This window comes from Panthera pardus, unplaced genomic scaffold, assembly GCF_024362965.1.
Source record: "Panthera pardus isolate Hobbes unplaced genomic scaffold, ASM2436296v1 HiC_scaffold_17, whole genome shotgun sequence".
Taxonomy (NCBI): Eukaryota; Metazoa; Chordata; class Mammalia; order Carnivora; family Felidae; genus Panthera; species Panthera pardus.
This window is the reverse complement of record NW_026526732.1, coordinates 54,212,583-54,237,154: the sequence shown is the minus strand read 5'-3', so window position 1 is coordinate 54,237,154 and position 24,572 is coordinate 54,212,583. Positions and strand designations below refer to the sequence as shown.

The window sequence follows — 24,572 nt, the reverse complement described above, 5'->3', positions numbered from 1 at the left end:
AGACTGTAAATAAGTAAACAAAAATTTCAGATGATAACAGATATAAAGAATAAAAGCAATGGGATAGGAAGCAATTCAAAAATGCCTTCAGAAACACATGGTAGCAGGGCACCTGGGTGGCTCAGTCAGTTAAGCGTCTGACTCTTGATTTCGGTTCAAGTCAGGATCTCACAGTTTGTGAGACTGAGCCCAGCGTTGGGCTCTGTGCTGACAGCACAGAGTCTGCTTGGGATTCTCTCTCCCTCTCTGCCTCTACCCCCCTCAGCTGTTCTCTCTCTGGAAATAAATACATAAGCTTACAAAAAGAAAAAAAAGAAAAAAGAAAAAAGAAACACATAGTAGCAAAACCAGAGACTTCTTGAATCAGCAATAGCACACAAGAAATTGAAATGTAAACATATAACACCCATGCCTCTGAAAATGACACATATTATCAACCTTAAAACACCAAACGTACCAAATTGTCAACTCATTTATGAAGTACTTGATTAATGTTCATTTTAGTTTGACAGATCAGGATATTCTAAAACTCTACTACTTTATAACTAGTTATTTCTGGTTGAAGACAGCATATACAGATTCCAATATACCTCTAAAGGGGATAATACTACTGAAGGCACAATCAACAACACTGCAAAATATGCATCATATCACAAGTAAAGTACTTACTGCATCTTCCACATCAATGCATAAATGTGTTCCAGATTCAGCCTTATTTTCAAGTTCATTCATTTTTTGCATTTCATTGTATAGACTACTCAGAGTTTTGTATGCTTCACGACAGTTTTTGCAAACTTCTGAATAATTCCTTAACTGCATAAGACTGTGTACGCTCACCTAAAACATCAAAGGCACATTTAATACACACAATAAACATTACATCTCTTTTAACATAAGCTATTTGACCTCCTAGCAGACAGGAAACACTATAGCACATCAAAGTACTGAGCTGTGTGATGTTAGACAGGTTACTAAATCACTCTGAGCCTGTTTTATCATCTATAATATATTGCTACCACTACCTGTATTATAGGTCTCAAGGATTAGAGAAGCACGCACATAGCAAAATATTTTCGCACTTTCTAGTTACCCTTAAATTTTGAAAACCACTGCACTAGTCGCTGGTAAGTGAGAACAATAGCTCTGATGCCAAATTACTAATGTCTAAATCCCCCAAATGTCTTAAATCATCTGGTCATTTATATGGCTGCTCTCATCTATCCTACTCTCACAGAATAAACCAAATATGCCATTCCCTGTGCTGACTTCAACACTGAAGTCTGCCTCATTGAGACAGAAGGCACTTTATTAATGCGGAAGGAAAAGGCACCAAAACTACATCCCCACTCAACCCTCTTATGTCAAGGCTTATAATCCAGACCTCTCTAGTCAACAAAAAGGGACTAATGCCAAAGGATTATATAACCTAAAATGAAGGTAGTGGATATAATATGTAAGCTATTACGTTGCTGAATCGCAATCTTTTCCATTTCCGCGACTGACACTTGTCTTTTCAAGAGCAAGTTTGCTAACCAGTCAGTTCACAACTTTGCCTTCTCTTCCCTTATTCATTACCTTGTAGCCTGAAGAAATGATATTAACTGAATATTGGAATGAAAGAGAAAAGAAACAATTAAAGGAAACTGATGCAGCCCCCACAATGTTACCCCCCCACCATCTATTTGACAGAGAAACTAAGTCTCCCTTTAGTTCTGCCACAAGAACTAGCACATGGCCTGTTTTTCACAAAACAATTGTGCATTTCGCTAAATGTGTTCAAGCAAAAATTGAGCACAGAACTTTGATGGTGGAGTATAATTTAGCCATTCATATGAAAATTTAAAATGCATATATCTTTTGACAGAGCAATTTCACTTCTGTTAAAGTCATACAAATACTCAAAAAAGACATGTTTGTAATAGTAAAATACTGAACCAAAAATCTCCATCAACATAGGGACTGACTGAATAAACGGTGGCATAGCCAAACAATAAAAAGACCTACAGTGTTTAAAAGGAATGAGGAAGCGGGATTCTAGAAAGAGGATGATATTAGCACATGCCTTGTGTCCTGACTTCTTCACAAGATTCAAGAAAAGAAAGGTAAATCCAGGCACTTGAATAGCAACTTAAATACAAAGGTATGACATGCAAGTCTCACATCACAGGAAGGTTGTATTGTAATATCAGCTACTATACCAGTCCCAGAGAAACTAACCAGAACCACAGTCTCTTGTGAACCTCTATCCCCTGCAGCCAGCCATCCACTGGGCTCTAGAGATGCAAGAGGCTAGAACAATAGCCCTACCCTGTCTGCAGACCCAGCCAGAAAAAGGAGCCTTTTCACAGCCACCAAGACAGTCCAGGTTTTCAGAGAAGCCACCTGCAAACGCTTACTACCCAAAATGGATCCGGTCTGGAATGTAAACCCATTTTCCCGCCCAAGCACTGAGTGCGGAGCCACTGCCACAGACAATGTCACCAATTAGGCTGCTTCCCTTTTGACCTCAAACTTTTTAGTTGTGTTCTTTCCAGTTTGTCTCTAGGCTCAGGCAGAAGACCCTGAGGGCAAAGTATCTCCAGAGGGGAACTTAAACTACCCCCTGAAGCAATAAGGGCGGCCCTGAGCCTATAAAACACTGCCCATGATTGACTCCAGGACGATGAGGATGATGATCAATTTGACCTTCACTTCCTGCCTGCACTACCCACCCATCTTTGCCCCACATTTTCCTTATGTAAACCTGGAAGTATTTTCAGCACTTTGGAGACAGTCTTTGGGATGCTAGTGGGCTGTCTTCTGGACATTGGCCTCATAGAAATAAATTCCTTTCCTGTTTCATCACCAATCAGTCTCTCTGACTTTGGAATTTGTCAGCAGCAAATGGCCGGCCCTGGTCTGTTTGGGACCCCCGGAGCCAGGTGCTCTTGTACCCTGGCTACACCACTCCTAAGCTGGCTCCCCTCTCCTTTTAAACACATGGGCGCGTGCACACACACACCCTACCTATGAAACACTGGAGTTCTTTGGGGCCCCTTTATTATCACTATAGCTTCACTCATTCACATTTGGTCTCATGACTTTAAACACCATCTGTACCTGATTTGATGATGGCCAAATCTGTATCTCCAGCTCACACCTCTCCCAAGCTCCAAGTTCACATATAATGTTATTTGACATCTCAACTTAGGTGTTCAATAGCTATTTTGTATTAACTTGCTCAAAACAGAATTCTTAATCCTCAATCCCTTACAACCAGTCTTTCTAGTGGCCCCATCATACTCTCGGATACTCTAGGATAGTCCTGCTTCTTCTTCCCTCTCTGATCAGCCACCACAAATCTCAGGAATTACCCAATCTATCAGCAAGCCCTGTTAGATATACTTGCAAAATATATTCTGAACCAATCTGCATTTCTCCAACATTACAGCCAGGACCCCAGTCCACACCATCTCTCTCTCCTGTGACAGCATCCTAAATAAGTTCCTCCTTTCCGTTCTTGCCCAGGTTCAACTGAGTTTCTCCACAGCGCAGCCAGAGTACTATTTTAACATGCAATTCATATCATGTCACATTCCTGCTTTAAATGGGTTCCCATTGTGCTCAGAATTCAGTCCATATTTCTTCCTTTGTTCTGCACAGCTCTACAAGATTTGGCCTCTGCCTATCTCCCCGTATCTCATTCACATATGCTCACTGTGCTCCAGCCAAACGGGCCTTCTTCTTATTCCTTGCACATACCAAGCTCATTCTCTCTCCCAAGGCCTTTATCCTTACTTCTAAGGGAAGCATTCTTCCCATGGCTGACTCTATGTCAAAATTTAGATTGTCTCAAAATTCACCTACTCAGAGGTACTCCCTGCCCACCCTCTCTAAAGTAGCACATTACACCCCTTTCCAGGACTCAGTACTCTTAATGATCTCATTTCTTTGTTATTAGTCTTACCCCTACTAGGACATAGTTCAGAAGAACAGAAATCTTAGCTGTATTGTTTACTGCTCTATCCTCAGTGCCCAGAACACTACCTCCTGGCACGTATCAGTGCCAATTAAATATTTGTTGAATGAATAAGTGAGTGCATAGTGCCTGCTTGAGGGAATTTCTGAAAGTCAAGCTATAGAAACCAAACTCTATATGGAGAGAGAGATTTCTTTCAGCCCTCCCAACCCGGTACAACCATCTTATCACACTGACCACATGAGCACATAAGAAAGTAAGATGAGCCTAACACTAGACATAAAAAGAAAACAAAATAAATTAAAAAAAAAAAAAAAGCAAATAAAGTGATTCTAAGTGCAAATTAAACCTAGACATCAGAATAAATGCCCTAATGAAAAAGAATTCATTCAGCATATAGGAGAGAACTTTTAAAAATTAATTACAGCTCCAGGTATGAAATAAATGTCCATGAGTCCATATTGATATAAATAAATAAATGTGGAAGAAGTGGCAAATCTTCCTTACAGAAGATTTCTAAATAATTTAAGCAAACACTCACTCCTCCAGGACTTAGATCTTAATTTCCCCATCCCCATTCTTGTCACTTAGGAACTTGCTTCCAAAGAATAGAATATGGAAAGAGGAAGAAAAAGGTAACTTTGAGTTAAAGAGACCTAGAAAACACTACCCTGTCCAGGTGATCAAGATTAACATAATCAGGGATAAATCATGGTGACAGCACGTACCTCTGACAGGATGTGATGAGAAAGGCACTTCACTTCTGTAGTGTTCTTCCCCAAAACCTATAGTCCCAGTGTAACCATGAAAGAAACATCAGACAAACCCAAACTGGGGGACATTCTATAAAATATGTGGCCAGTACTCCTCACAATTATCAGTCATGAAAAACAGGGAAAGATTGAGAAACTGTCATAGACCACAAGAGCTAAGTGTGGTGTGATGGGAAATAGGTATTTCGCCTTTGTCTCCGGTTCCTGGCACTGGGATATCCCCAGTGATGAGAGCCTTTTGTATGCTAATGCATGACTGGTGGCTGGGCATCCCTACATAGCTTCAAGCTAAAGGCTGGTCACCAGAAAGACCAAAGCATGATTGGGTGTTGGAACTTTTAGCCCCACCTCTGACCTCTGAGGAGGGGAGAGGAGCTGGAGACTGAGTTAATCACCAGTAGCTGAGGTAATTAATCATGCCTACATAATGAAACCTTCACACACACACACACACACACACACACACACACACACCCCTCAATGTTACAAGAGCTTGCTTCTGGGTTGGTGCATACAGCGATGTGCTGGAAGAGTGGTATCCCCAGCAGGGCATGGTAGCCCTGCACACACACCCCTCCCTCACACCTTCACCTACACATCTCTTCCACTTGAGCTATTTCTAACTTGTATCCTCTGTAATAATCAGTAAACATAAGTAAAAAGTGTACCTGAGTTCTGTGAGTCATTTAGCAAATTACTGAACTTGAAAGGGGGCAAGTTGTGGGAACCCCTTGACTTTGTAGCCAAGTCGAACGCAAGGGTAGGTAACCTGGGCACTTTGTGATGGGCATCTGAAATAAGGGCTTCTTGTGAGACTGAGCCCTTAAATCTGTGGAGTCTGACATTAATTCCAGGTAGTTAGTATCAAAATCGAATTGTAGGACACCTAGTTGGTGTCAGAGAATCAGAGAATTAGTTGTTGGTGTGGGAAAATCACTACACACTGGACATCAGAAGCGTCGTGAGTAAAACTAACTCACTTAAGGAAACAGAACAACTAAATGCAATCTGGAAATCAGGATGGAGAAGGAAGGACTTTACTGGAGAAACTAGCGAACACAAACTCTAGTTTAGTTAGTGGTAATGCACCAATGTTGGTTTTTCAGTTGTGACAAATGTACTATAACAATAGTAGATGTTAACAGAGTGGAAACTGAATGAGGGGTATATGGGAACATTCTGTACTATCTTTGTAATTTTGTTCTAAATCTACTATTATTCTAAAATTAAAACTTGAAAACTCTTTAAAAAGCAAATAATATGTCATCATATCTACAACTTATTTTTTTCCAACTTAATTTAAAATGCTTCAGCAAAAAAACTAAACATATCTGCACGTATATAAAGCAAATATGACAAAAAGTTGGTAATTGTTGAATCTAGATGATATGAGTCTTCATTGTAACACTCTTTCAACTTTTCTGTGAGTTTTAAATCTTTTCATAAGAAAAAGACTGAAAAAATAATGCATATCATTTGTCACATTTATCTGCAAAGATCTGAGATAAAATAAAATCAGCCTGCCTCTTGAAAAAAATAGAAGTCCTGAAAGGTAAAAGAGACTATATTAAAAATAATTGCTTTAAACTAGTATATACTTAGTAAAAGTGAGAGACTAAATATATGTGTAAAGAGATATTTACAAATAATCTGGCATTTGATTTCTTTCATCTGTATTTCCCAATGTTTACCTACAATAGAATAAAGCAAATAACATAGCTTATTCTTGAAACAGTAAGAAAAACAGCACCTATTAGAGCAATAAAAATTCTTGAAAATTAAAAAATACCTCACAACAGAAGAAATTAATATAGAAGCAGTGAAAAGTAGAATGCAACACTGAGGATATAATTAGTGATTCAGACAAGGACCTCTCCTAGAACACAAAAAGAAAAGCCAGAGAGACAGAGAGAGAGAGAGAGAGAACGGGAGAAAGTGAGAAAACTTACTTAAGAGAAAGAAGATAAGGGGCATGGAGGAACCAGACCCAAAAGATTCAGTATATCTGTAATAGGACTATTATAAGGAGAGAAAGGGCCAGGTAGGGCGAAGTAAAAGAAAAACTAAGTAAAAATTACCTATAAATGAAAACAATTCAAATTGGCATTGATTTCTATCTGAAACACTAAAGATAAAGGAGAATAATTCATAGAGAACTGAGAAAAAAGAATTATGATTCTAGAATCGTAAACCTAGCCAAGCTATTACTCACATGTAAGGGAAACAAATGGACATTTTCAGACATGCAAACATTTAGAAAGTACATCTCCCATATCCTTCTAACACAATATATAAAGTAGTAGTCTAGTCGAACATCAAAACTCAAAAAAAAAGGGAAAGATATAGAAAGGCCTGGAAAAGATAGCAAGCACAGAAACAGTAAAATATGAATAACTGCTAATAGAATGGTTATTGGGGCAGGTAAGGGGTTTTGAAAAAGATATATTTCAAATTTAATAAAAATGAGTTTTAAATTGCAGAGTATTTATATAAATTATGGGATATGGGATTCTATCTTGATCTAGGAAGACTATTGTGATAGAGAACTACAAATTCAAATATACTTCTTTAAAAAGTTAAAGAAAAACACTATGATGGCAGAATAGGATATATGAAATTTAAATTACAAATAGAGAAAAAGAAGTTGAGAAACAGGTCATTCCAATAAAAGTCAAGAAAAAGGAAAAAAACCCCAGAAAATAGAAAAATGGGTGGCAGGAATTAGACCTAAAATAATAGCACAATACATGTGAATTGGTCAAATTCCTCTATTAAAGACAGACTCTATATCAAATACAAAATAAAATCCATACATACATGCTACTTATATCAGAAATATTTCTTAATTATATAAAAAAGATTAAAAATGAAGAAATAAACAGAGATATAGGAAACATGCAAATAAAAAACAACAGGGGTGGCAACATTAGTGTTAAAGTAGAATTCAAGGCAAAAGCATTCAGTTGGATAAAGATAAATATCTTACATAAATATTTTATATATTTATAACAAAAATACAATCTAAAAAGACATCAAACTCATAAACCTTTATAATCCCTACAACACAGCAACAAAATAATAAAATTAATACTTTCACAAGCACAAGGTAAATTCATCCAAAATAAAATCACATGTAGAAACTTAGGGATAGCATACATAGACAGATAGAAATTTAAGTAACAGAACCTGCCTGAGTTTCAGCAGGGCACTTGGTCACCTAGCTAGATATGGTTATTGACTACATTCTTATCAATGAGACAAAAACATAAATGACACAGGAATTTCTGTGAAACTTCCTGAAAAGGAAACTCCTTGCCCTTCACTTTCTTTCTTTTGCCATTCTCACAGGATTAAATGGGGTCCTGGCTGAAAGCCTCCTAAAACAACTCCTTAAACGAGGGGGGAGCACAAAGGGACAAGAAACATAGGTCCCAGAATCACCCTGTGGAATACAGCTGCCTATCGTCTACCTGTGGACCATTTCATTCTCTTATTTGTGATAGTTATTTGAGGTCTCTGTTATGGCACCTTTGCTTATATTCTTCATAATATACTAACAAATTTAACCTAAAAGTAAATAAACAAATAAGTAAAAAAAATCACTTTGCATCCTATACACATATTCTTTTCAAATGCCCATAAAACATTTTTTAAAGGTTTTTAATAACTGATTATTACATCACAAAGATATCTCAATTAGTTCCAAAATGTACATAGGCTATACTTACTGGTCACAATTTTAATGAAACTTGAGATGTACAAATGCAAATAAACCAAAGAAATCACATCACTCCTATTAAAAAAAATAATTTTTTTTTAACGTTTATTTATTTTTGAGACAGCGAGAGACAGAGAGAGAGGGAGACACAGAATCTGAAACAGGCTCCAGGCTCTGAGTGGTCAGCACAGAGCTCGACGCGGGGCTCGAACTCACAGACCGTGAGATCATGACCTGAGCCGAAGTCGGACGTTTAACCGACCGAGACACCCAGGCGCCCCCAAAAAAATAATCTTCCAAAGAACTCTTAAGTCAAAGAACAAATCAAAACTAAAATTAGAAATTTAGAAATAAAAAGCAAATACAATGCCTTTATATGAGAATCTTATTATTGGAAAGACCAAAGTTATAAACTTACAATCTGCAAATTATTTTATTGTTGAGCAAAAAAAAAGCTAGAAATACATTGACCATTCAATTCAAAGAACTAGAAAAATGACAAAATTAACCAGAAAATATAGGAGGAACTAATAAATGCAAAAGCAAAAATAAACACATTAAAAAAAAACAAAATCAGAAACCAATAAATAAAACCAAACACAGGTTTTCAGAATGATCAACAAAAATGAACATACCTTTAACAAGCCTAAAGAAAACTCAAGGGGAAAACGCACAAAACAGCATTTGGAATAAGAAAGGGAATGTAGCTATATATATGATAGAAATTTTAAGGAGTAATCTGTTACTAAATGCAACATGTTATCCTGGAATGGATCCTTAAACAGAAAAAAGGACATTAGTGGGAAAAATGGTGAAATCAATAAAGTCTGGCATTTAGTTAATAGCTATGTACCAACATTGATTTCTTAGTTTTGACAAATATACCATGGTAACATAGGGTTAACATTTGGGGAAACTGGGTCAGGAATATACAGGAATTCTTTGCATTACCGATGCAACTTTTCTGTAAATCTAAAATCATTCCAAAATAAAACATTTTAAAAGAAAGTAACCACCGAAAATCTGGAGCGGGGGAAGAAAAGATATCATTCACAATGGCACCAAAAATAATATAATACCTTGGAATAAACTTCCGAAATGTATAACACCTATATGAAATTTAAATAAATCAGTAAAACTACTAGAGGGCATGAAAAAAATAGAGAATAAAGGTGGTTGCCAGAGGCTAGAGGAGGAAGACATGGAGAATCATTGCTTAATGGGTACAGACCTGCAGTTCGAAAAACTTCTAGAGATGGTTGGTGGTGATATTTGCACAACAATGTGAGTGTACACTTAAAAATGGTAACATGGTAAATTTTATATTCTATTTTACCATAATAAAAAAAAATAGATAATATACCATATTCCTAGATAGGAAAGCTCAGTACCATAAACATGTCAATTCTTTCCAAGTGATGAATCTAAAATGTAATGTAATTGTAATAAAATCACAAAATGATTGATTTTTTTAACTTGGTTCTATAATTCATTTCATGGATTTATTTAGCTAACTGGGACAGTTCAGAAGCCATCAGGAAAAACTAATGACCTATGCCTCGCATCTCACACCAAAATAAATTTCAGCTAGAGATAAGATGTTTTAACACAGAAAATGAAACCATAAAATTACTAAATCACAGCAATTTAAAAAATTATCTCAAAAGTGGGAAAATCCTTCTAATGTGACATCAAGTCTACAAGCTATTACAATTTTTTGATAAATCTGATAATATAAAAATTAAAATTTTCTTTGTAACAAAAAGGAAAACACAATAAAAAAAAACCCCAACAAACTAGGATAAAACATTTGCAACTAACATCCCAGCAAAATGCTAATTTTCCTAAAACATTCATCAGAACACTAGTCTCTTAAACCAAAGAGTAACCAACTGGTCAAATAGACTTGGTAAACACTGTACACAAAAATTACCATTTGGTCAACATAGTATTGGAAGCCTTAGCCTCTGCAATCAGACAACACAAAGAAATAAAAGGCATCCAAATCGGCCAGGAGGAGGGCAAACTTTCACTCTTCGCAGATGACATGATACTCTATATGGAAAACCCAAACGATCCACCAAAAAATTGCTAGAACTGATTCGTGAATTCAGCAAAGTTTCAGGATATAAAATCAATGCACAGAAATCGGTTGCATTCCTATTCACCAACAATGAAGCAACAGAAAGAGAAATCAAGGAATCAATCCCATTTACAGTTGCACCAAAAACCGTAAAAACCTAGGAATAAATCTAACCAAAGAGGTGAAAAATCTATACTCTGAAAACTATAGAAAGCTTATGAAAGAAACTGAAGAAGACACAAAAAAATTTAAAAAGATTCCATGCTCCTGGATAGAAAGAACAAATATTGTTAAAACGTCAATACTACCCAAAGCAATCTACATATTCAGTGCAATCACTATCAAAATAACAACAGCATTCTTCATAGAGCTAGAACAAACAATCCCAAAATTTGTATGGAACCAGAAAAGACCCCGAATAACCAAAGCGATCTTGAAAAAGAAAACCAAAGCAGGAGGCATCACAATCCCAGACTTCAAGCTATACTACAAAGCTGTCATCATCAAGACAGTATGGTATTGGCACAAGAACAGACACTCAGATCAACGGAACAGAATACAGAACCCAGAAATGGACCCACAAATGTATGGCCAACTAATCTTTGACAAAGCAGGAAAGAATATCCAATGGAATAAAAACAGTCTCTTCAGCAAGTGGTGCTGGGAAAACTGGACAGCAACATGCAGAAGAATGAACCTGGACTGCTTTCTTACACCATACACAAAAATAAACTTAAAATGGATGAAAGACCTAAATGTAAGACAGGTAGCCATCCAAATACTCGAGGAGAAAGCAGGCAAAAACCTCTTTGATCTTGGCCGCAGCAACTTCTTACTCAACACGTCTCTGGAGGCAAGGGAAACAAAAGCAAATAAAACTACCAGGACCTCATCAAAATAAAAAGCTTCTGCACAGCAAAGGAAACAATCAGCAAAACTAAAAGGCAACTGACAGAATGGGAGAAGATATCTGCAAATGACATATCAGATAAAGGGTTAGTATCCAAAATCTATAAAGAATTTATCAAACTCAATACCCAAAAAACAGACAATCCAGTGAAGAAATGGGCAAAAGACATGAATAGACACTTCTCCAAAGGAGACATCCAGATGGCTAACAGACACATGAAAAAATGCTCAACATCACTCATCATCAGGGAAATACAAAGCAAAACCACAATGAGATACCACCTTACACCTGTCAGAATGGCTAACATTAACAACTCAGGCAACAACAGATGCTGGTGAGGATGCGAAGAAAGAGGATCTCTTTTGCATTGTTGGTGGGAATGCAAGCTGATGCAGCTACTCTGAAAAACAGGATGGAGGTTCCTCAAAAAATTAAAAATAGAACTACCCTACGACCCAGCAATTGCACTACTAGGTATGTATCCAAGGGATACAGGTGTGCTGTTTCGAAGAGACATATGCACCCCAATGTTTATAGCAGTACTATCAACAATAGCCAAAGTATGGAAAGAGCCCAAATGTCCATCGATGGATGAATGGATAAAGAAGATGTGGTATATATATACAACGGAGTATTACCCAGCAATCAAAAAGAATGAAATCTTGCCACTTGCAACTACATGGATGGAACTAGAGGGTATTATGCTAAGCAAAATTAGTCAGTCAGAGAAAGACAAATATCATATGACTTCACTCATAAGAGGACTTTAAGAGACAAAACAGATGAACATAAGGCAAGGGAAACAAAATATGAAAACAGGGAGGGGGACAAAACATAAGAGACTCTGAAATGTGGAGAACAAACAGGGGGTTACTGGAGGGGTTGTGGGAGGGGGGATGGGCTAAATGGGTAAGGGGCATTAAGGAATCTACTCCTGAAATCATTGTTGCACTATATGCTAATTTGGATGTAAATTAAAAAAAATAAAATTAAAAAAAATTACCATTTGGAATTCTACAACATACATTAATTAGTCCACTAACGTTCTAAAGTCCTGTAGTAAAGCATTTCCCAACCTTATTAGAACACTCACTAAACCTTTTTTTATAGGCCATGTATTAATCACACTTTGCAGAATATATTTTGGGAACTGCTTATCTAATAGTTCTTATTCTCATGGAAATTCATAATTCTGTGTTATCACATTTATTAAAGAGGAATCATATATACCTATATACTAAACATGTTTACATCTATTTGTGGGGATTACTTACCTGCTAAGCAAATTTCAAACCTAGGATTTTATCAGAGTTCTAACGTCACCCCTTACCACCACCAGGAAAGTTCCAATACCAACAGTCAAGGGTCAGAGGTGGAGAAAACAAAACCAATAAGGGCAGGTTTCTTCTTTTTTTTAATATTTTATTTTTTGGGGCACCTGGGTAGCTCAGTCAGTTAAGCTTCCGATTCTTGAGTTCAGCTAAGATCATGTTCTCACCGTCATGAGATCAAGCTCCCCATCGCTTGCTCTCTCAAAAAAAAAAAAAAGTAAGTACTCTCTATACCCAATGTGGGGCTTGAATTCACAACCCTGAGATCAAGAGTCACAAGCTCTAGCAACCCAGCCAGGAGCCCTAAGGGTAGGTTTCTTAAAGGGTACCTTTTACATTATAATTCAATATTCAAAGCTACTTTACTAAACAGTGCCTTTAAAAGTAGGTAAAATATATTTCAGCAAATATTAAGGCAAAGAATAAGCTGCCTGTAGACAGAATCATATACTGCATAATACCTTTTGCATAAACAAAGTCAAGGTAAATTACTGTCAGAACAACATCGTGTTTTTATTAAACAATGACAGACCTAAGTTATTGTGTTCCATACTCAGTGTCTCATTGGATCTTCACTACAAAATACTTGAAGGCAGGCAGGATAAATTTTGCTGTTCCCACCTTACAAGTAAGAAAACTAAAGTTTTGATGATTTGCCTAAAGGCTAGTAATGTAAGAATTTAGCAGATATCCAGGTCCACTTACTCTTCTACATTGTATGTCTAGATAAATATCAATAATTAATGGTAAAACATTTTTAAAATTATTTATTACTCATTTGTACAAGGCATCATTTTAATTTCAAGTATCATATATAAAATACCTGAAGGTTATGCTCAAAGCAGGTCAAAGTGTGATTAAATAGACTGAGGAAATATAGCGTGCTATTTGACAATTCTTCACTTGTGTTCGTTAAACAATCTGTCAAACAAACAAAAACGTATATTAATATATCTCAAGCAACAATTACAAACTGTCATTTATCTCTCAAGCTATCATCTTCTGTTTCAAACTATAGTAATTCTTTATTCAAACAAGCATTATGTGTTCCACATACATGAAGCTTACCCCTTTTAGTTTCTAAAAGATATTTTTTCATATCATAAACATTTTCACAAAAATCTTAATCACATATTCTCCTCTCTCTATAAAAACAATATACCAGAGCAACTGTAGCTTAGTTGGTTAAGTGTCTGACTCTTGGTTTTGGCTCAGGTCATGATCTCACGGTTTCGTGGGTTGGAGCCCTACATCAGGCTCTGTGCTGACAGCACTGCAGAGCCTGCTTGGGATTCTCTCTCTCCCTCTCTCTGCCCCACCCCCCACCCACACTGTCTCTTTTTCAAAATAAGTAAACTTTAAAAATTAAAAAAAAAAAAAACACTACATCAAATAAAATTTAAATTGATTTTTGATATGTTACAAAGTCTTAATCGTGAACATCAGTTATCAAATACTGACTTAAGCGCACTTAGTGCTGTGTAGGCATAAAGACTGTGTATCCGGGGCGCCTGGGTGGCGCAGTCGGTTAAGCGTCCGACTTCAGCCAGGTCACGATCTCGCGGTCCGTGAGTTCGAGCCCCGCGTCAGGCTCTGGGCTGATGGCTCGGAGCCTGGAGCCTGTTTCCGATTCTGTGTCTCCCTCTCTCTCTGCCCCTCCCCCGTTCATGCTCTGTCTCTCTCTGTCCCAAAAATAAAAAAATAAAAAACGTTGAAAAAAAAAAAAATTAAAAAAAAAAAAAGACTGTGTATCCTACATTCATTTAATCTAAATTCATATGCTTTTTGATCCTGTTTTGTGCCAAATACAGTAGTTCTGTGTCTCTTCCATCTTCACTAGTGAGTCATTTACTGCATCTAACAGGATCAACCTTTTAAAATTTGCTCTTTTGGACTGGATATTGTATGTAAGCAATGAATCACAGGAATCTACCCCCAAAACCAAGAGCACACTGTATACAGTGTATGTTAGCCACCTTGACAATAAATTATATTTAAAAATAAATAAATAAAATTTTGAACAATAAAATAAAATAATATAAAAAATAAAATAAACTTTGTTCTTTTGGAACACCTGGGTGACTCAGTTGAGTCATGTTGAGCACCTGACTCTTGATTTCGGCTCAGGTCATGGTCTCAAGATTTGTATGATCGAGCCATGTGTCAGGCTCTGAGCTGGCAGCACAAAGCATGCTTGGGATTCTCTCTCTACCTCTCTGTATGCCCCTGCCCTGCTCATGCACACATGCTCTCTCTCTCAAAATAAATAAACACTTAAAAATAAATAAACCTTAAAAATAAATACATAAATAAATAAATTTGGTCTTTCAAATCTATTGTGAGTTATGGGAACAGAGAAACTAGCTGGTAAGAATTTTGCCTAAAAAATACTGATAAAGGGGCTTCAAGTAAAGTCTGGAAACAAAGATAATTATTTTACGTGTTTTTTTTAAATCTAAAATAAATGATATTCCTCTGTAACTTAATACTCTTACTTAACATTAGCTCGAGTTCATTCCTTTCGCTTTCCATGTATCTAGGTTGTAGGTTTGAGTGTCTGGCTCTATATCCTGAAACTTGTGGCCAGCCATTTCAATCTCACTCTCTGAGAATCCTTGCCCTCTTTACATTCCACACACTCACAAACATTTCCAACCCTAGACAACCTCCGTTTACTTCCTCTACTCCCAATTCTGTCTTGTAGCACACTATTATAGAAAATCTTAAGGTTATATTAAGGGGCTCAATTCTAAATTCTAGTCATAGGGCCACAAAAACTTCTTATAGGCACCCTACCAATTATTCTACAATGGATGTTCCAAATATTTTCTATTCTCTAGTACCTACTCCATGCTACTCTTGTCCTCCTTGATTTCAACTGATAGCTATATATTATACCCACTCAGGGCCATCTAATATGATGTCTCTCAACTGAGAGTGGAGAGACAGGATAGGAAGCTATTGCAATTATCCAGCAGGTAGCAATGCAAACAGAAAGAATTCAATGGATAAGAGATAAACTGAACAGGTAGTGAAGGGTACTGGAATACCGTCACCTCAAAATATGCCTCTGGGGCATATAGATTATTTTGAGCTAAAGGTCACTGATAACCAACAGAAGCAGGAAAAAAAGCTCTAAAAACAGGGAACATGTTATGTTTTATGAATGAAATTTACATTTGGAGGGAAATTTCCATTTGTAAAATGTCTCCCTCAGGGTGTAAGGAAGAGGACTCTTAACAACACTTACCAATGCAGAAGGCTCTGATGTAAATCTGCATTAATAACCTGGTTTACCATACCTTTTCTGGTTCTCAGAACTTGCCTCCTCCACTCAGAAGTCCGAAACCTGTTTTCTTTTGATTAACCTAACATGATATAGAAGCCCAAATTCTAACCATCCCTTTGGATTACTTCCATATGTTACTCCCATTATGGGTGTTCCCATGTGTCCATGTGCAAAACACATGTTAATAAACCCTTGTTTTTCTCTTCTTAACGTGTTCTCACCTGATCTAATCTACAAAGTTCTAGCAAGAGAACTTAAAATGGGAAAAGAGGTTTTTTCGCTCCCCTACAAGAGACACTAGTGTATCACACACTATGATATATGTACTGTAATTCTTATAATATTAAGAGGCAAGCACTATCATTATCTCCATTTTCTAAATAAGGAACAGAGGTTTAGAGGAATTAAGGAAGTTGCCTATGGCTACGAAACTGGTAAGTAACGACCTGAAATTTCTACTCAGTCTGATTCCTGAGACTGCATTTTCAAATACTGTGAAATTAATAAAATATTCACATCTACATTCTAAACCATTAAAGTTCAATACTGGGAATCAACAAATACAGGCCACTGCTCCTCCTTGCATAAGGAATAGATATCTTACACCACGCAGGGATTCAGGCAGTGACTACCAACTGATCAGTTTAGGCAACTGTGATGAACGGTAAATCTGCTGAACAGGGCAGCAACCAGCACTCTAAAAAACTCCTTTGTGCAAATTAGAAAAACATCCCCTCTGGGCAGATAGATTACAAAATGGCACACTCCTGCCTCCAGAAGCTGAGCTGGAATTAAGCCCCATTTGCCTCCTCATCCCCTAGTGCCGGGCTTGGTGTGCACCTGGTATACATGAGGCCCTGCTACTGAACCTAATCCTGGAGTCTTTGCCTCTCTGAACTCCTACACTCTACATTCTCTGCATCTTTATCTTCTCAAGAATGTAAGCCCCATTCTGACTGTTCACCTTATCATTTAAAAATCTGAGGGATCCCTTCACAAATTAGGAAACAGCCAGAGAAATAAAGTGATATACTGAAGATCATACATCGAGTTAGTAAGGCACTGCGATACAAAATATTCTTTCAAACTTTTAATTAAGCATTCTCTTAATTATACCACTCTTTGTTTACTACTTAAAAATGTTACTCCATCTGTCAGCTTTCAAAAGGTTCACACACTAAATTCTTTTTTAAACAAATATAATTTAAACCTCTCTTAATCCTGGTTTAGTGTCATCACAAAATCCTTTTATGCATGAGGCAGTATATATACAAAACACACAACTACAAACATGCAGAATGTATTGGCCCAAGAGATTAAAACAGGTTTTCAGTTTTTGTAGTTGACATTTTGCAGGGAGCAGAGGGAATACAATTTCACCCATAGCAAATGCACATCTGTGTTAATGAGCCATGTCGTGGCACTTGACACACACATTAGAGGGATAAATGGGGGGGGGGGGGGGTCCCTGTACTGCCTACAAAAACAGTAGAAAGCACACGAATATGAGAGAGCAGTGGCAATTTCTTCAATACAAAGTACATAACTGAAATAATTTTTATTAAAAAGTAATTTATAGGATACTTACGGAAAATAACAACAAATGAAAAAATAATTTATAAAGGAAGTTTCTCTGAACAAAAGAACTTGATCTCTTCTATTTTACTGACAGCCATTCCTTTTCATTTAAAATAACATGAAAATTAAACTAAAAGCTAATACAGACTGGTCATCTTGTTAAGTACCACATTAATGCAGTACCATCAAAATTTTTTCAGTGATCATTAGACAGTGGTATTATAAAGCACAAAGGAGTTCATTCATACAATAGGGTTAAAAATGTCTTAATTATTAAAGAGCCCTGACTTTCTGATTTAAAATAAAGGAGCTCCAGTAAAATTTCTCTTTTGTGCTTTTGTAGGAATTGGAAGCATAATGTTATAAGCAGTGAGAAGCTATGTATTTTATAAATTAGTAAGTTAGGGAATATTAGTAATAATAAAGCTTCCTATAAGCACCAAGTGAAGTGGTTATTATGAATTTTCCACATCTCAGATGATCAATGCAGCCTCATCAAGGACAGATTAGCATAGCTTCTTTCTTAGTGAGGGCTCAAAGCATCAGCTCAAGAGGCATTCTTAAAGGTATGGAGGATTCAAGTTAAGATACAGAGACCTAAATCATCATGACAGAAATTATTACGCACCTTTAGATAAAATATTTGGCATCCATTAGGCATTTGTATAAAGATCTCTGCTGTTTTACAAAACCAGTTTTATAGAGAACAGAGACAATTACCAATTTCTGAAAAATAGGGCAAGCTTCAGAAAATATAGTATAAACTCCTAGAACTTTGTGCCTCAATAACGTAATTAAGTTTTAAGTATGAAAACAAAGACATTTTAAATTGTAAGATACAAAATAAGTGAGTCTAATGCTTAGCAAATTACCATGTAGATAAAATATGTAAAAGAGGGGTTCTGGTTAACTGACCTTCTGATAACCATGAAGTTTTATTATTGACTCTTAAACAATTAAGACATGGTAAGTGAAGGGTGATAGAATATGCCATTCCAAAATATGCCTCTTTGCCGTAAGGATTATTTTGAGCTAAAGTCACTTGAAAAATAGCAAATGCAGAGAGCTTTCTGTGAACTGCCCTTAACTGCCTAAAGACAAATCTTCCAAAAGAAACTCAACTGGCATAAATCCCTTCCCTGGGAATTTCATCAACTAGTTAAGACTGACTGTTATCACAGGAAAGGAGACCGATGGAGCAGAATCCAGAGTCCAGAAATAAACCCCAGCATATACAGTCAACTATGAGCTTAATTCATAGAGAAGAATGGTGGTTGCCAGGGGCTAGAGGAAATAGGGAGATGTTAGTCAAAGGATACAAACCTCCAGTTATAAGATGAGTAAGTTCTAGGAATCTAGTGTACAGCATGGTGAGTATAGTTAACAGCACTGTCATATATTTACATACCTGAAAAGTTGCTAAGAGAGCAAATCTTAAACATTCTCACCACAAAAAAGAAATGATAATTATGTGACATGTTGGAGGTACTACCTAAACCATGGTGGTAATCATTTTCCAATATATATCAAATCAATACACTGTATATCTTAAACTTATATCTCAATTGTATGTCAATAAATTGAACAAGAAAAAAGAAAAAACAAAGAACCAAAACACTTTATCATAAAACAATCAATGGTCTCATCAAAGTTTGTGACCCTGGTAATTATTCAACGGTCATATGCATAGGATAACTAAGAAGCATGTTGATAACAAGGCTATTCCTATATCAACAATATACTTCTGATAACTGCTGTAAAATTCTGTACAGGAGAGGGGTGCCTGGGTGGCTCAGGTATGATCTCACAGTTCGTGATACCAAGCCCCATGTTGGGCTCTGTGCAGACAGTGCAGAGCCTGCTTGGGACTCTCTCTCTCCCTCTCTTTCTCTGTCCCTGCCCTGATTGTGCACGTGCTCGCTCTCTCGCACTCGCTCTCACTCTCTCTCTCTCCCTCTCCCCCTCCCACTCTCTGAAAATAAATACTTTAAAAAAAGAGAAATATTTAAAATTCTGTAGACAAGAAATTTTGATATATTTCCTTTACTACTTAGCAGACATTCTCCACAAGAACTAGTTTCCATGTTATATGTAATGTGAAATGTAAGAGCTGAGCTCTTAACACTTTGAGTCTCCATCTGTTTCCAAAACCATCTTTCCTACCAAGACTAATATCATTCAAAGACATAACAATTCTAAAGATAAAAGAGATGGGAGTGGTACATGGATGACACTCTATTTTTAATTGGGTTTCTAGCCTTCCTCTCATCAACTAATAACTGCAGAGACTTGGTGTCAACCTGAGCTAGATCAAGTAGAAAGGAAAGGTGGGTTTTGGCAGTGTCTTAATTTTAATAACATTTTTAAAGCAATATTTTAGCTTTTACATTTTTACATTTTAATAAGATTTTATAATTTTTTATTTTTGTATTTTAAATAACATTCTTTTTAAAAAATAGCCTCTTAAATTCACTTAAAAAGATTTTTACCTATATAATTATTACAGTTTTGCATTTGCTAACAGAGAAGTCGGGGAAAAAATAGTCATTTTATATCAAAAGATACATCCCTACAAAATGGATCATATACTGGTTTAAGTTTCCATTAAAAACAAAATTTTAAAACACATCAGTAGCTTTTGCTTATTCTTTGTAATTTTTTTCCTTCCTTTTTTACCTTTTAGGTGCTAGACTAAATAGACTCCATATTATTCACCATTAAAGATCCCTACTACTGGCCTCACCTATAAGGGGTATATTTGCAAATTTAATAACTAGATCATCAAAAAAAAGTAATGGAAACAAATGGATTGGTGGCTTAAGTTTAATAATTTCACACAAATTCTGAGAAAACTGAGCAGTCTTTTTTTTTTTTTTGTATTTAAATAAAAAGGTAAATAATCCAGAAAACATTTTTGAAAATTTATATTGTGATTTTTATGTATATACTGTAGAGGAGAAAAATAATTTTCCCTCTATTCTTCTAAGTTCTCAGCTGAGGCTCCTGTAACAAAAGACAGATAACAGGAGAAAAACAAACAAATTTATTAACTTGTATCTCTCACATATACATGGCAAACATGAGTAACTCAAAGAGATGGCTTAGAATGCAGGCTTAAATGCCACCTTCAGCTAAAAACAAAGTAAGAAGAGTATGAGGGAGACCAGTTATGAGGAAGTGACCAGGAGAATCATGGTAAACAAGTGTAAGGTTTGTTATGCAGATACATGTCCCTGTCTTCTCCATTTTTAATATTCTCTTGTGAGTTGGAGTCATCATTTCCTTGGTACAGAGAAGGAAATACTCTTACAAATGGAGATTTCCTTTATAAATATAAATTTCCCTTGTAAAATGGTTACTTCTACTCTGTCTTCAGAGCTTCTCCTGTGTCTGCTGTTTATCAAAATAATTAGCTCAAAATAATCCTTTGCCAGAGGTATACTTTGGGGTGGCATATTCTGGTCTCCTACAATACAAAATTACAACATCCAGGCAAACTTCTGACCAGGCAATCCCTTTAAAATTATAACATGTCTGTTGTCTTCCATTTATTAAAAGAGTAAACACCCCTTGTACTCTTTTACATATTTTTAAAGGTCAATGATTTAAAAAACAATGACTGGGTAGGTAGGTAGGTAGATTTTCTTTCAAGTGAACAAGTAAATGGAAGACTTTATTATCATTCACTAAGAAAATAAAAGAGTAAAGATCCCATGAAATTAGTGTTTTAACATATCTGCTTGCTAGAGATGCAATTTCATGAGAACCTGATACTGGACCATTGCTGAACAGCAACATTTTTCTATAAAATGTGCAACTCTGGTGCCTTCTTAGTGCACTGGATGGTGCATCAGTCTCATGGAAAATGTGGAACTTTATTAAAAATTTTTTTCACATTATCTAGTTTTATTTTACGTAGTATTACTTGTTCTTTATAGTATTTTACATTTATATTTGTAGTAAAAGATTAGGCTTTCCATAATATCAAGCACGTATATAGCATAAATGTTAAACTTTTGTGGGCTAATTAAAATATATTTGCATTTCTTAGAGATTGTGCAATGAATCTGTCAAGCACTACTTTAAAAAACTAAATTAGGCATTAACTCATAAACACCATCTATTCAGATGAACAATCTTAAAGCCTTTTGAATTTAGTTCTAGACTCTGGATCTGCAGTTCATCTATACTCTCTGAGCCCTCACTCTACCTCATAAGGCTTATTGTGAAGCTCAAATGAGACAAGGGCTACAAAATTGAGAAATTTTATTTATTTATCTATCCATCTATTTATTTAATTTATTTCTAAGATTTTATTTTTAAGTAAATGTCTACACCTGATGTGGAGCTTGAACTTAAAACCCCGAGATCAAGAGTCACATGCTCTACCAACTGAGCCAGCCAGGCGCCCTGAGAAATACTAACCGCTAATTTGTTGCTCAACTTCTTTAACTCCTCATTTTTTCTTTCCTTCCTATTTCTTCCTCACTACTTTGTAAGAGAAGATTATGCTGCTCAAGTAAGAATGCTTTATTAAATTTTGGTAAAAAATTTGAAGTTATTTGAACAATTCCTTAAAATTTTCAGAAAATGTTCACATTATCTTTATTAAATACATTTGCAAAGAGCATAATTAGAAGAGTTTCCAGGTAATTTTGGTAGAGATTATTCAATTCTAGTTAAGATGATTATTTTAGAATGTCCAAGAGAAAACAGTTGAGGGAGTACATATTTATAGAACTACTTTATTTCCACTTAAAATACAGAATATAAGTTACAATGAAACTTTAAAATGTGAATGAAAAATGAATGGAAGATAATTTTTTTAATGCATAATGCTAAAAAAGACTGACTACATCTAACATATAAATACCCTAAATTTGGACATTCTGTTAAAATTAAAAAAAAAAAATTTTATTACGTTTATTTATTTTTGAGAGGCAGAGAGAGACAGAACATGAGTCGGGGAGGGGCAGAGAGAGAGGGAGACAGAATCAGAAGCAGACTCCAGGTCCTGAACTGTCAGCACAGGGCCCAACGTGGGGCTCGAACTCACGAACCATGAGATAATGACCTGAGCCGAAGCCAGATGTTCAACGGACTGAGTCACCCAGGCGCCCCTCTGATAAAATTTTTAAATGTATTTTTGAATAGGTATTAAATGCATATGGCATAAAATCTAAAGGGTACAAATATAAGTACAATGAAAACTAAGTCTTCTTAGTTTCCTAATTCCTCAAAAGATGTCATACTTCTCTGCACCTTGCTTCTTTCACCTGACCATATGTCTTGGCCAAATTTTAATTAGGAGGTAAGCATTTCACTTGTTCAAAAGAAGTTTACTTAAGGAATATTTACAAGATAGGAAGGTCAGAGGAAAACAAAGGTATCCTAAGAATTTATTCTAAAGAGTTTTATAACTACCATATTAAGTAAATATGAAGCAAAATGTTTTCTTTCTTTTTTAATTAACTGGAGAAGAAAGCTGCTTTGCATTAGTGAAGTCTTTGTCACAAAATATCCTTTTTGTTACAAAATATCTTTTAAAAAAAGATGCTTTGCCTCTCAAGTATAAAAATTAAGTCATACCATTCAAAAGAATTGAAATCCAATACGTATCCCATTTACTCTAATTTTAAATTACTTATAATTAACATATTTTTTATATTAATGGATTTTTTAAGGTTTTAAGAATACTTAAAAACAATTCTCCTATACAGGTTAAGTAAACTCTGTTCAATCATTTTGAATACCAACTGTATATAAATTCTGTTCAATCATATTTATACTAGAAATTTTTACACTAAAAAAGTAAAGCTTTTGCTTTAAAAAAGGCTGTCAGCCAAGTCTCTGTTCAAATTACCAGAAAATCTGAATTAACAGAGACAAAGTTAAGAGAGTCAATAAAAAGGAAAAAAACTTAGCAGGGGTCTTTTTGCCATTTACAGTTTTTCTCATATGAACTAAACAAAGAGACAAGTCCTTAGGAAAGTTAAACTCATTAATGACTTACATACAGGTACACAGATTTTAAATCCTATGGATTTCCCCTGCCCATGCCCTACTTTGTGTTTTCTCTGCTTCTTGCCGAAACTATTATAATAACTTTCTCACTGGTCTCTCTCTTCCTCTTCCAATGGGATTCCACAAAAAGAAAAAATAAAGGGTCTTTGTAGTAAAAAAAAAAAAAAAAAAAAAAAGCTACAGATAGTGACTGTACTTACCATGGTGAGCACTGAGTAATGTATAGAATTGTCGAATCACTAAGTTGCATCCCTGAAACTAACATAACATTGTAGGTCAACTATACTTGAATAATAACAATTTTAATGAAATAAAGAAAACAAAACAAAAACAGCTTGGAAAGTCCTAGGTTAAATGTTAAAAAAAAATTTTTAACCTATAGTAGTCCTTACTGCCTTTAATATTCCATGTGTACTGTGAATGCCCAACATACTATAGTATATAACCATTTCTTAATGTACTGGTGACAAACTACTGCGTCAGTCAAGGTCCTACTTTCCTTTTCCAACTTTATGTCCCATTGTGCTTCCAGACCCTGGAACGCTACAACTCTGACACCTCTGTGCCTCTGTCTGTGGTGCCTCACCCTCTGCAGTGTCCTTCCTGTCATCTCTACTTCTTGAAATCACGCCTAGCCATAAAGGAATAGGATCAAAAGGTACCTACTCTAAGAAGTCATTTCAAATTCTCCCCAATGTATTTTCTATATCCCCCAAGTATTCGATAACTTTATTAAAGCATTTATTTATTTACCTTAGGGTTATCCTGTAAATATAACTTTCTTCATCACTAAATTATAAGACATGGAAAACAAGAACTGCTTGGTACACAGTTGGTATTCAAAACACTTACAAATTGAAACAGTGGCTTTAATTTTCCCCAAGAGTGCCTGAAAATAGATCTCACTG

General features: G+C 35.7%; 1 protein-coding gene across 1 annotated transcript in view; it reads right to left on the bottom strand.

Annotated features, from left to right (window-relative positions):
* Positions 1 to 24,572, bottom strand: part of OSTM1 (osteoclastogenesis associated transmembrane protein 1) — a 41,041-nt gene that overhangs the window by 9,949 nt on the left and 6,520 nt on the right. Inside the window, exons 3-4 of the mRNA XM_019443026.2 lie at positions 13,597 to 13,694; positions 670 to 837 (exon numbers count right to left, since the gene is read on the bottom strand). Of these exons, the coding sequence (XP_019298571.1) occupies positions 670 to 837; positions 13,597 to 13,694 (266 nt within the window). The remainder of the gene's footprint in view (positions 1 to 669; positions 838 to 13,596; positions 13,695 to 24,572) is intronic.